This window comes from Taudactylus pleione, unplaced genomic scaffold, assembly GCF_031769625.1.
Source record: "Taudactylus pleione unplaced genomic scaffold, aTauple2 ptg000005l, whole genome shotgun sequence".
Taxonomy (NCBI): Eukaryota; Metazoa; Chordata; class Amphibia; order Anura; family Myobatrachidae; genus Taudactylus; species Taudactylus pleione.
Window position 1 is genome coordinate 13,804,769 of NW_028284408.1, and position 14,524 is coordinate 13,819,292.

General features: G+C 44.5%; 1 protein-coding gene across 1 annotated transcript in view; it reads left to right on the forward strand.

Moving 5' to 3' along the window:
• Window positions 1-1,394: 1,394 nt before the first annotated feature.
• The window catches only part of TNFSF11 (TNF superfamily member 11), a 29,362-nt gene continuing 16,232 nt past the window's right edge, over window positions 1,395-14,524 (forward strand). The window contains exon 1 of the mRNA XM_088476351.1: window positions 1,395-1,588. Coding sequence (XP_088332477.1) covers window positions 1,424-1,588 — 165 coding nt within the window. The 5' untranslated portion in view covers window positions 1,395-1,423. The remainder of the gene's footprint in view (window positions 1,589-14,524) is intronic.

The window sequence follows — 14,524 nt, forward strand, 5'->3', positions numbered from 1 at the left end:
TGAGGCTAACAGAAAAAAGCTCTGAGAGCCAGACCAAATGATACCAAGGGCCTTATAAGGCCCCCGGGCAGGAGGTTCCCCATCCCTGCCTTAGCGGGACTAGGAACAAGGGGGGGGGGGGGTGAGCGGGCGACAGCAGTAGGGCATAACGAGGGGGCACTGGAACGGCAGCAGACAGTCAGTAGGAGGTGACCCGGCATATGCATATGCCCTGGGCCCCTCTGATTGGCTGCTGCCAGTGAAGGGGGCAGGGAGAGCAGGGTGAAGGCAGGGAGACAGCTGTCTTCCCTGATCTTCTCCCTTCAGGAGGCTCTTTAACGCCATCCTGAGATGGAGAAAACATTTTTAGAAGCAAAACAGAAAGCTGAGCTCTCCGTGCTTCTATGAATCGCTCTCCCCATACTAGTCTAAGGGGAAGCGATGTGTATACTTAGCAGGGGCACCGCTGGAGAAATCTCAGCTGAAAAAGGGCTTTTCATTGCTACATGAATAGACCCCTGTGTTTGAAAAATGACAGTTAGGAGCTGATTGGTTGGCACTGTAATCTCCATCCACGTCATCACTCCCCAAGGATTAGTACATACACCCCTTATTTATGTATAGTCCTAGCTGCATTTCAAAACAAAGATCCATAAATGTGAGTAGTCAATCAAGAAACCTTTTTCTAAGTATTGCTGGATGATATTTGGCTGTACTGTTTGTTGGAAAGATGTATCAAGCAGTATAAAGAGTGGCAAAGTGGTCCTTAGCAACCAATCCGCTTCAAGATAACATTTATCAAGTTGATTCTGTAAAATGATAGGTAGAAGCTGATTGGTTCATATGGGCAACTTCTCTAATGGTCCACTTTATGCTTTACACTGCTTGATACATCTGACCCCAAGGTTTGCAGCAGTTTACTTTAAACTGGTTTAAAGGAAGATGTATCAACCCTTTGAGAGAGATAAAGTGGAGTTGTCCATAGCAATAAAATGACAGAAGCTAGTTGGTTGCTATGGGCAACTTCTCCACTTTAGCCCTCTGGAAGGTTTGATACATCTCACAAGCAGTCCTTATTCTGTTTCTGTACATCCATTTATCTTTTTTTGTGTAGTAGTGAGGACTCGGACCTGTATTACTGTATTACTGTCAGGGAGATGGAGTGTGACTGTATTGGTAGATGGCTGAGAGTGGGCGTGAGTGGAAAGCCCACCAGACACACGTCACACACAGAGATATGAGTAGATCTTCCTGCTGTCAGTCTCTGCCCGCAGCATCATTACAGGGAAGAGGCAATGGTCAGAGAGCCCGTCCCGCACGGTGATTGGCTGCGGCACAGGTGCCTCCCCTGCCAGGTGCTCTTTATCTCTGCCCGGCGTCTGCTGCCAGCTGCTGGGCGCCCTGTGCAGTGTGTAGTGAGGCTCCACCGGAGAGCGGCGCGGGGATGAGCCCCGGCAGGTACCTGCGGGGGGCAGCGGAACTTGAATGTGCCCCGGAAACACCGGACCGGTGGCGCAAGTTTCCCAAGTCCGTCGTCATTGCACTGGTCCTCCTGGCACTGCTGCAGGTGTGCTGCACGCTGGGACTCTTCCTCTACGTGAAGGCACAGGTAAGCCGGCGGTATACCTGGTCCAGAGGTTACTTGTACAGCTGTAACATGCTGTCAGTGCTGAAGTGATATTAGCTGTAATACAACAGTTGTGATTCTAGCAGGACACTTATCATTTGTTGTCCACAATTTTATTCTCCCATAATTTTTTGGTTGTCTGTTTTGTTTTTATATTGTGTTACAAACAGGGCAAACTCCAAATTATAACTGAATTTTTAAACATTTTCCATTGTACTCCCGTGTCATCTTCTGTGTGTGCATGGTACCATGTGCTTTTTTTACCATCACCCATGGTAATGGTAAAATACACAAAAAGCCTTATTAGGTGCAACACAATGGAGAACTGAGTCTTTAATTGACTTCATTTGTTGGACAAGAGGCCAAACTCCTGGGGCCTTAAAAATTCTGCTGCACTAGGTGGGTTTCACCACAGAGCCACCTTTTATCCATATTGTTAGTATAGTAACAGCATTGGGCTTCAGTGTTGTGGCTTCTATCAGACACTGCTAGAGGCTCCACTGGCTGCAGATATGCTGGAATCGTATAGGAATGTCTAGTATCTATCCAGTATTTCATCTGCTTATCAGCGTTACTTGTACCTTTATACTATATTAGTATGCTATAGTAGGTTTTATTACATTGATTATATTAGTGCTGTCAGTGGGGAATCTGTAGCAAATCTACCTCTGTTGAGCACTTGGGGAGCAGAGCATGCAGTATGTACTGTGGGGAGACCGCCCTTGCTCGTTACTTCGTATTTCTGAGTTTTTCAGAGAACAACCACAAACTGTATGTAGGTTCTCACAAGTAGCTATAAAGGCTCAATCTCTGCGGATAGAACGTTAATAGTAATTCCCTAGGGCATCTCTTCTGTATATTCTATTCTGTATTTGTTAGGGTCTCAGTTATCAGGCAGGAAAAAATATATATGCAGGTTTCCTATAACAAAAAATAAATATGATGTTTCAGAAATGTTAGTAATGTTATTGGGCTGCTAATAATAGCAATATTAAATAAATTACATTGCACGGGCTTCCACTTGTCAGATACATGTAAGGTTACATCACTTGTAAGCTACCAGTAATATGTAAGCCATGATAACATTGAGTAATGTGTTTTTACAATCCCTACATATATAAATAAGGAGCGATACAACTTTTGTTTTGCTATGTTACAACCACAATTATTTGGTTGAACTCACAACCATATAATCTTATGTAAACATATACTGTATATGTTTACCAAGCACCCCTAATCTGTGTTCCCTTATAGTAAGTACCCCATAATTTGTGTTCATTTATTCAGAATATTCTTAATCTGAGTACATTTATAACAACCAGCTACTTATGTATTTATATATACAGTATATATATATATTTAAATATCCCTTTTGATTCTAATGGTGCATACACATGGTCAGATATAAAAGGACGATAACGATATTGATTATGTTTTTGGGCCCTTCCAACCCCCAAACGATGGTCGATGCGCGAGCACGGATGGTCGATATCGACCATCGCCCGTGCATGCAGGTCAACCTAGTCAAATCGACCAGGTTAGTCTGGTTACTATAGGGATCGTCGATCGCAGGTCGTTATAGTTGTTTGGGGGTTGGTGCATGCGCTGGATGTTCGATATCGAACATCCAGCACACGCAGGACGATAAGACAACGGTATCTGATCGTTGTCTGATCGCTCCGTGTGTACGGAGCTATACTATTATTTCTATACATAGCAATTAATGGTTATGTTTATTAAGATCTTGACTAAAACTGTCCCTAAATGTCATCTCCGTATAACATCTATTCCTAAAGGTTGTCCTCTTACATTCACATCGGCTCACATGCTGTCAGTACAAACAAATAACAGAACAGAACAAAAGCAGACTCTACCTAGTGTGACATGAGTGTTTGCAATATAAAAATGCCAATGGATTCTGTTTAAGAGACTCAATTCAATGAAAGAGTGGAGAATTACATGATAACCTGTTTATTTAACTTATTTAAGGTCTGCCAATTATATGAGTGTAATCATTTATCGCACTTTTAGCCTGGGGAGTAGATGCAATCAGATACAGTATAGTGCACACTACAGAAATAGTTTTTATATCAGACTATAGTTAGATAAATGGATAGCTGATCTTAACATATTATTTTTGTAGGAAAAAGCACATGCGTAAAAATATCCTGTGTACACAAATAAATGTTACTTCCTCATACCAACTAATTGCCCCATGATGGGCATATTCGTCCCAATTTGCGGAAGGTTGGGAGATATTTACCCTGCCGCACATACAGGAGGCAATGAGTGCATCATAAAAAGTTGTGTTCTTCTGGTAAAAGCATCCTCTGGTAATGTTGTGGGTAAATTATTTGAAAGTATTCTGAGAGAAACAATTCTTAAATATATTGTTGAAAATAATTTGGTAACAGTGTTTAGCATGGTTTAATTAAAGTGGCACTACCACCTCTTGGAATTTTTATTTCAGGAGCCCCTATCTGGAGCTCTAGGGTCAGGATAGGTGTGGGAGGTCGACAGGGATGATGTCACCAGTGAGTAGAGTATGTCAACCTCACTATGTCGCACTGTGATTTTGATATGGGTGTAATGCTACTAGGGCATTTTATCTTGCACATATTGGTAGGTGGTATGTTTAAAGTTATAACACCCACACGGGTAAAATGCTGCAAGAAGCATTACACCTGTGTCGGGATCCTGGCACTGGCATAGTGGCGTCGACATGCTCACTGATGACATCGGGAGTGTCGTCCTCCTGATGGCATACCCTAGGGACTACTACAAGCAGGCATTTTTCCAGGGCATCTGCCATTTCTTTAATACAAAACTGGAAATCAATGCAGTTCTTCACTTGGTTGAGGTTGTGAGTGGGACCCCAGCCTGTAGATTGCGGCTTGTGATTGATCCTACTTTTCTCACATAAAGCTTTTTTCAAAGCACATAATGCAGTACTCAGTTCAAAACTTGTTCAGTGATTTGGATGCCAGTAATGACACCTTTGAAACCTAACTCTCGCAGATAACAATAAATTCATGTTGTCCTTTATTTAAGATGTTGTACTCTAATGGCAGAGTCTCTCAAAAATGGCAACAGTAGGTGAGCAACCACAATAATCACAGTAAAAGGTTTGCAGATCACCTTTCTTGAAGTATTTTGCATGTAGTCAGACAGTCCAGAATTGGTACACAGCAGAGCAAGTATAGAGCAGATTGTATCCAAATTTAAAATAGACAATACATAGATAGACAGTCAATAGGTCGACACCAGATGGTCGACATACAATTGATTGACATGGCTGAAAGGTTAACAGGGTCAAATGGCCGACAGTTAACCGGTCAACATGGATTTAGATTGACTTTTTCAAAAGGTCGACACGGAAAAGATAACACTTGGCTTTTCATGATTTTTAGGGCTAGGGTTAAGTTTAGGGTTAGGCACTTGTGAATGGTTAGGATTAGGCTGCGTAAGGGGTCGCTTAAGGTTAGACATTAAGGATAGAGTTAGGGTAAGGCACCAGGGGGAGGGTTAGGCTTTAGGGGGAGGGTTCGGGTTACGAGTAGGGTTAGAATAAAAATAAACCTGTGTCAAACTTTTATGTGTAGACCTTTTGATCACGTTGACCACTTGACCGAGTTGACCTAAACCCATGTCGACCATTTGACCCTGTCGACCTATTGACTGTCTATCTATACACTGTCGATCTATCAATGCACACCCAGAGCAGACAAGGAGCAGGAAAAATGGTAATCCAATAACCAGGAAAAGTCCAGTACACCTTAGAGCAAGTATTTAACAGCCTAGGAACAGGCAGAATAACCAGGCAAAGTCTAGTACAGAGCAGAGTAGGTATAGTATTTAGTAGAGAAAAAGCATAAAGGGATAATCCAGTAGTAAAAGCAAAGTCATGAGCCAGTATCAAAGGTTCATGGAGTGTGCACAGTTTGCAAAGGGAGAGCAATCACCTAGCACTGATTGCTAAGTGAAGTCTCTTTATAGAGCATTATGGGATGTATATTACTGCATATACAGGTTGAATGGCTGCACATGCACATTCCAAACACCATCTTATTAAAGTAAATTGCACAGACTTGAAATGTGTGTTGAGCTATCTCAACATATAACACTGACTGTGACATGCTGTATAGAGCCTTGGGACATACACATTTCTGTACAACGCATGCATCAGACATTAGATTTTTGTGTATCATTAACTAGCGTCCCCTGTAGTGGTAAAAAGAGAGCAGGTAAGCATATACTGAGTATGGTAAGGGCGTAAGTACATACTTTAGACAAAAATAGTCATGTTCACATCCCTGGATACGCTTTTTTTGGAAGACTATATTCTTGCTGGTACTGGAAGAATGACAGGCAGGACAGAGCTGGGAGCTAGTGCCTATGATCAGCTTTATGTGTCTAAATAGACCAGTGACGGTCGGTGAGGTCAATGGCTGGAGAGGCAATGGCTGGTTAACACACCCCCTTATAAAAAAAAATAACAGTAACTATATAACTGTAACCAGCACCAGGCTGAACCAGCCAGGAGGATAATGCCATAGCAGGGGGTACACTCATTGTGGGTTACCCCTGCTATCACATAAACCCCCCCCATTACATTGGTCAGCCCAGGGCTGGAATTTCTTGGAAAGTCGGGGTCCCTTCTGAGCAACGATCAACACTGGGCTGGTGGCGGTGAGTGCGGGGTTCATGGTATGATAACATGGTATGATAACATTGTTCTTTACAGGCAGCCTGCAGGTCCCAGCAAGCCTGCCCCAGCAAAGGAAGAACCACAAGTGCCTACATGCCCGGAAATTAAGGGCCTGCTTGCACATGTAGTCCGCCTGCAAAGAAAATATTAAAATAAATAAAAGTTTATTATACTGCATCTTCACCTGGGGGGAAGGCTTTTAGTCTCTTTTGCATAGCCGCCGCTTCCCAAGTGCTCCCGGTGTCTTTACCTGGGGAGGGGCCTTTAATCTCTTTTGCATGGCCTCGGCCTCCCCAGGGCTTCCGACATCTTCACCTGGGGGGGTGACGGCATTTAAGCTGTTTTGCATGGCTGCAACAACCCCGGGGCTTCTGAAGTCTTCTGTCTTTGGGAGATTTCCTCACCCCCTGGCGGACTGCCAGCCGATGGGACTGGGCAATGATGTCATGAACAGTGATTGGCTCGTGGCGGCCATCTTGAATTTCAAACATAACGCTAAGGCACCAATTTTGAAATTGGCACCGCTGCCGAACTCTGCAGAATGACTGTCAGGGACTGGATCTTCTTGGATCCAGGCCTACCGCCATGCCAGCTATATCCACCGTGCCCACGCTTCCGCTGGGACCTGTTGCTGCTAACGCCCTCACCTCCGCCGCATACCCACTGGATCCGCTGTCCAATCACATCTGCCTGACTGACAGGGGTGTGCTTTCATGTGGGCTGAAAGCACGTCCCTGTCAATGAGGCATTTCTATAGGTGCTGCTTTCCCCTATATTTTCAATGGGCTTTTACAGCCCGTGGCATCACTCTGCCCCCCGCTTCAGAAACGTTTCTATTGTCAGTGGGAGGAAGCGCTCTCACTGCCTCCCGACTGATTTTTGCTATAGAATAATGCAAAGTATATATTTATGACACAGAATCTGCGTTATAAATATCTACTTTATATTATTTTTATCATTATGATAGGGGAGGCTCTGCTTCTCCTGACTGCACGTCCCTGAAATAGACCACAAGCTGATCACTGTAAAAAAAATATATATAAAGAAAAAAAACACCTGCCTGCACCCAGGGTACTGTAGATCGGTGATCTGCTCTGTGTCTCCAGTCAGTTGATCTCCGGGATCCTGCTATATGACCTCGGCACCTGACTTGCACTGTAAACCTGCATCATAGTTTACAGCACAGGTCAGATGTCTGGGTCACAGTGCAGGAGCCTGGCAATCAGCTGACCGGAGACACAGAGGAGCTCACTGGATCACCAGTCACTGTGCAGGTAAGTGTCAGCTTAGTTGGGGAGAGCGGGGGTCGCGGGGGGAGGGGGATCAGTAGGCGGTCGTGAAAGGGGGAGTGGCATCAATGCATACGCAGAACCACTCTTTTTTTGGTGAAGAATACCCTGAGAAGTGGAGAGGATTCGCAGGAACAGGGCTTTCTCGCAAGCTCTGTCCCTGCATGTGATATTTGATACATCCTTGCGATGTATTCAAATATTGCATTGCAAAACCTGGCAAATGTATCAGATCACATCCGCATCTGAGACGTGGCTTGTGATACATAGGGCCCTAAGAAACAGCAAATGTACTTTATTTTTTTATAATCCTGTGAAAATGGCTTAACACGGTTTATAAATAGACCCCTGAGCCTGGCCCTTTTCTCACAACATTTGGCAGCTGATTGATTTGTCCTCATACTAAAGAGAAGTGAAAACTCCTGTTCTATAGTTGGGGAGCCCAGCCCTTAAAGAATACAATGCACCCACCCATTAATCTCCTCCTTCAATTCACTGAAGCATTTGTTTCTAGGGAGTAAATGCATAGAGCATAGTATATAGATAATTTACATTTGAATGGACATTATGATTATGAATTACTTTTTATTGTAAATAATAGTGAAATAGCATAGGGGTCCTGATTCTGAGGTGGGAGCAAAGCAAAAAAAATGTAAGTAACTTTGTATCTGGAACAAATCATTCTGCAATGCAAGGGATGGAAATATAATTATTTATTTGCTTGTAGCCCACAAATGCTGGACAGCTTAATTTTTACACAGCAATTTAGATTTGAGTTTGGACCACACCCCTCCAAAGTCTGAAGCCCCCCATACATCTCCGATGCATTGGGCCAGTTCCATGATCCCCAGACCACGGGGTCGGGCAATCGGTGAAATCTAACATGTTGGATTTCACTGATTTGCCAATCTCAATCAATATATGATAGGGATCACCAAATCAGGGATTTTTAACATGAACAATTTCAGAGTCCCCGACGGCCGATGGCTCCATCGATGGCCACAGATCTGCATTTCTGACTGGCAGATCGGCGGTTCCGGTCCGATCGGGGAAAAGGCAGGCAGATGTATGGGGCCCTTTAATCTCTCTGCATATTTTAAGTCTGCCCCACCTGCAGTGCAACAAGGTTTTACCTAAGGACAAAGGCCCTGATTCAGAGCCGGACGCTCTGACCAGAGCGCTCGCTCTGAATCAGGGCCCACCTCCATAATTATGGAGCGTCCCCCTGGACGCTCGTATAGCTGTGGGTCACCACCCACAGCCTATACGAGCGTGCAGGTTGATGGTCGCGATGGTCTTGACCATCGCGTCCATCGCCACTGCGAGCCGGAGCCTGCGGTTGAGTTTCTCAACCGCAAGGCCCGGAGTGATTTTGGCTCTATCAGAGCCAAAATCACTCCCACTGACATCACTAGTGATGTCAGTGGGGCCGGCTTCTGACGGTAGGCGTTCCCTTGGGAACGCCCCCGTCTGGGAGGCACGCCCCCGGCACGCCCCCGGCACGCCCACCAAAGGGGGCGTGCTGTCAATCAACATCGACAGGACGCCCCCTTTGATCAGTCACAACGAGCGAAGGAAAGTCCTTCGCTCGTCGCGTCTCGCTCATGCGCACGACGGAGCTACCTCCGTCGTGCCCATGCGCAGTGCACACCATCGACCCACTTGCGAGCGGACAGCCGCTCGTGAGTGGGTCTGAATCAGGCCCAAAGTTACTTGCTCTTTTTGCTTTGCTTCCACTTCAGAATCAGGCCCATGATGTTATATTGAGAAATTTTCTATTTTTTATCAAGCATATGTATTCGTCCATCAGAGATATATATTGGTACTGAATAGCTAATTCTGTGATTCTCTTTATAATATAACAGAGAGCATGATGTTTGAAGAATTTAGCCCTTTGCTGAATACTTTATACTAGCAAAAAATTTGTAAAAGAATACCCTAGTTATAAGGTATTTATTTCCAAATAGTAAGACTAAACATTGCACTTATCTTGGTATCTCAGCCGTCCTGGTTAGTAATGAAACATTCATGCACATGCTGGTTACTTTAACACTAATAAATGTAAAACTTATCAGTACTTTTAACTATTACCGAAAGAGCTACTATGATTGTGGGGCCTATTTATGAAACTCTGGAGACTACATACGAACTCTTTTGCCTGAGAGAGGAGTTATCACTTCTTCCTACTATTTAGCAACGGGGATATGGCAGGAAAATCACGGATTTCTCTAGCAGTCCCTATATTTCCATAGTTTATCGCATCTGCATAGCCTGCTATGGAAACTGTAGGGTCTTTGCAATTTAACAAACATTGGAAAGCATTATCAGATAGTGTTACCTATACTTGGCAATGGGGAACCTGCAAAAGGCTTCACTTGGTCCCTGCTGGGTCACACTACTGTGTTAGGCTGCTGGTGAAGTATAGATTACCATTTCAGAGCCAATAAAATCTGTTTTGCCGCTAAAAGCGACGGCACATTTTCACCGAGCGCAGGCTTTACATAAATAGACACACTCATAGTGGGTAACACTGTGTTGTATATTCTGAATGCAAATACAAATCTATAATAATGTAAGCAAGTTGTTCTCATTCTTGACATGCAAATGAATAATAAAAGTAAGAAAAAGTCCACTGAAGCATCCATTTTTCCTAATAGGATATGGGTGTGGATTAATAGGTCTACAATAAAAATGTAGACAGTCAGTAGGTCGACAGGTAATCGATCGACAGTGACTTAGGTCAACAGGGTTAAAAGGTTGACATTCAAATGGTTGACACAAAAAAAGGTAGACACATGATTTTTTATTTTATTTTTGTCTAACCCTAAGGCTTACCCTAACCCTTAAAATCATGAAAAATCATGTCGACAGTTTAAATGTTGACATTTTAACCCTGTCGACCTTTTAACCTTGTCAACCTTTTAACAATGTTGACCTAATGTCCCTTTCGACCTATTGACTGTCGACTTTCTGGTGATGACCTATTTACTGTCTACCTTTTTATTGTAGACCTATCATCTGGATACAATTTTTTTCAATTAAAACTATTTACTAGGGATCTGAAAGGGAGGTTCACAGTAATATGGCAACAAGCAGTAAATCACTTCTGTATACTGTAGATTTTTTAACCGTAGTTGGTGAGACAGGCAAGGAAAGGCTGGACGGTAGACTTCACCCTACTCCACAACATGCAGAGATATTTTAGGTTTGCTTCTACTTTAAAATGTTTTTCTGTTCTTATAAGAAGAATGTGTTGGACAACCACAAATAAATGAAAGCTGAGTGAAAGTTTATAACATTTTGCAAGCTACTACTCTACTTGCTTATGCTTTAACCACAAAAATCAGTCACAGGATGTGTGGAGCAGAGACATAAGGTTAATCTCAGACTTTCAAGATTTATTATTCCTGCCTAGCAGTTTCATTTATCTTGCAGAATTGCCTACTAGTGTGAATGTTACTTTATAGAATTCAGTCTTGCTTTGGACAGTCAGTACATATGACGGAATGGGTATGTAATGCCGGCTGTCGGGATGCCTCCTGGCAGAATACCGACAGTGGCATCCCAATGGTTGGTATCCCGACAGGGGTCGGGTAAGTATACTTCCCTTCCCCCCCTAACCCTAAGCATCCCTTTTTGTAGCCTAACCCTCCCCGTTAGTGCCTAATCCTAAATCTCCCCCCTTCGTGCCTAACCCTAACCCCCCCCCCAGTGGTGCCTAACTCTAACCCTCCCCGCTAGGGGTGCCTAACCCTAACCTTCCCCCCCAAAACCTAATCTTAACCCCGCTATACTCCTTAAACCTATCCCTCTCCCCCTGTGGCTAATGCTATGGGCACCCCAGACTTACCTTGTTCGGGCTGGCGTCCTTCGATGTTCCGGCATCGGGATTAAGATAGGCGTCGGTATTTCGACGCCTATCTTAAGTCCCTTGTCGGGATTCGCCTGTCAGTATTGAGACCGGCGGCCGCGCATAACTACATCCCCATATGACATATACAGTATGAATGACAGATCCTGATGATAACAGATTACATGTATAGCTACTGATTTGCAGTAGTAATTTTGGATATATCAGATCTCATTGGCTGTATGTTAGTTTAGTGATCGAGGCACTATAAGGACTGGGTTGTAAAGGTCAGATTCAATGATCAAGCCAGTCTCTGCGAAATGCTCACCAATCAGACCACTGGGGAATTTGTTCTAGGCACAACAGATCACCAATACATTATGGGCCTGATTCAGAGCCGGACACTCTGACCAGAGCGCTCGCTCTGAATCAGGGCCCTCCTCCATGAAAATGGAGCGGCCTCCTGGCCGCTCGCATAGCTGTGGGTGACCACCCACAGCATATGCGAGCGGCCAAAAAGATGGTCGCGATGGTCTTGACCATCGCGACCATCGGACTTGCGACGGAGACCCTGCAGTAGGGTCTCCCTGCCACAAGCCCTAGAGTGATTTTGGCTCTATCAGAGCCAAAATCACTCCCACTGACATCACTAGTGATGTCAGTGGGGCCGGCTTCAGACGGTAGGCATTCCCATGGGAACGCCTCCGTCTGGCCGCCACGCCCCCGGCACGCCCACCAAAGGGGGCGTGCTGTCAATCAACATCGACAGCACGCCCCCTTTGGTGCGAGACCCGGAGCGATGGAAAGCCCGTCGCTCCCCGGGTCTCGAGCATGCGCACGATGGAGCTCCCTCCGTCGTGTGCATGCGCAGTGGGGAACATCAACCCACTTGCGAGCGTACTGCCGCTCGCGAGTGGGTCTGAATGACCCCCAATGTCTCCTTGTTGGAGACGTATTACATACACTCCTACTACATCCAAGGTACAGAGATTTTTCACCAATACTCAGACAATCCAAATTGTTTAATATATACTTCATCTGGACTGTTATCTATTGCATATACTACTTTCTTATACTTTTCAAGCAGCCGCTATAGAGACAGTAAGTTCTCTCATTTGCTGTCCACTGCGTCCCACACACAGCAAACAGCAGAAGCCGACACTCAAATTGTATGAGACTGGTCTGCCTCTATTTTCACTTATCATTTTGTCCAGATACTCCTGTCTGCCTTAATCCTTTTACCAGTGCTTATTTTTGGGAGGTTCCATTTTTTGTACATTTATTTATTTTAATTGTCTACTTCCATCTGTTGCAAAGTACATTTGGAAAGCACTGTGTTCTTTTATTTTATGTGTGCTGTACACACTCACTTTATAAAATGTATTTAGCCTCATTTCACCTTTTTCCCAGATTTTCACCGCTTGCATGCACTTACACAGATCTCTATCTGGGTGGAACACACTTGACCCTTTCATGCTATGTGTTTTTTTTTTTTGTCATATTTATTGATTATTTATTTACAGTTTCTTACATATGTATGTTGATATTTTAAACATACCTTTTACATTTTGACAAACAAAAGTGTTACCCCACAGTAGAGTTTCATTGCCCTATATATACTGTTTACTTTGGCTCTACTAAGCATCACTAGTAGCTATTTATCAAGACGTTACTTTTTAATTAACAACTGTTATATCTATTGCTAACAGCTGGTTGCCCTTCACACATCCAATGCCAGAATACTCTCTCCTTCTTTTATATTTTACCTTGTATACATTCATATTTGTTTTGCTGGACCTATTTAGTCCAGTGTTAATGTTAATGTGTTAATTATTGTATTGCCCGCCCCACACTTAAAAACCTAGGTCCATCATGTTCCAGATATGTCCTCATACACCTATCCTTTTTGTGCCATATGGCGCAAGACACCTGGCATGACTTGGACGCCTCTCCATGGGCAGCGATTCCTCTTGCATACTTTTTCCTGCGTCTTCAGCTGTGCACACGCTATGCGATCAATTTTACGATACATCATGCCGACGTGGATTGGAATGATATATTGTGCGGATCGTATAGTCTCTACGCCTGCGGCTTGTTCATCACATTCTCCCATCTGCTGTCCTGCACAGCAGATGGGACTATGGGGGTCATTCAGAGTCGGTCGCAAGCGCTGAACGATCGCAACCGACTCGATGTTGCCCCACTGGGCATGCGCACGACGGAGCCGGCTCCGTCATGCGCATGTGCGAGACCCGGCTAGCGATGGACGCTCCGTCGCTAGGGGTCTCGCAGCAGACGGGGCGGACAGCCGCTCGTGAGTGGGTCTGAATCAGGCCCAAACTGCAAAATGCTATTCCTCACCACTTCAGCAAAAGCGCAAAATAGCAGCTATTGAGACCATTTAAGTACCCCAAATACCTTCAGCAGGCCTATTCGTGGGTAACTAGAGTGAACCCCAATGTCAGAGCATATTTTTGGGGGTGTCGGGCTGATTTCTCCAAATCTGACAGCAGTTTTCACATATTACAGTTTCGCCAGCTCCTGTTTCCGCAGATTTCTAACTGAATACGGCGGAAAACGGGCGCGATACTTTTCCGCCTTGAAAACCAGCGAAGTGGTCGAAAAGAGCTGCATGCGAAAAGTACGGGACTTTTCGCCGGGAATTGAATATGGCCATAAGTCGCAAAGTCCGTGGCATGTCAAATGAGGCTGTTTGGAGTAATTTGAGGATATCTCTCCTAACTGTACCTGCTGTTAGGATACAGGGCCTGATTCACTATGGATCGCAACTGCAATCGCAGCTGCGATTACGCACGCAGTCTGGTTGCGATGATATGCTAATCCATTGCGATCGCTATGTTGTCACAGAACTACATAGGGAAGCCCACCTTACCTTTACACACATCCATAATAGCAAGACTGCAGAACCATCGGTAACAATGAGTACCATCGCAGCCTCACGCACACTTGCACAAGCTCTGACCTAATTGCTAACCTCGTCGCACGCTATGAGTACTCAAGCTGCATACGACATCGCAGTGGATAATTTATGCACACCCCTGAAATGGCGT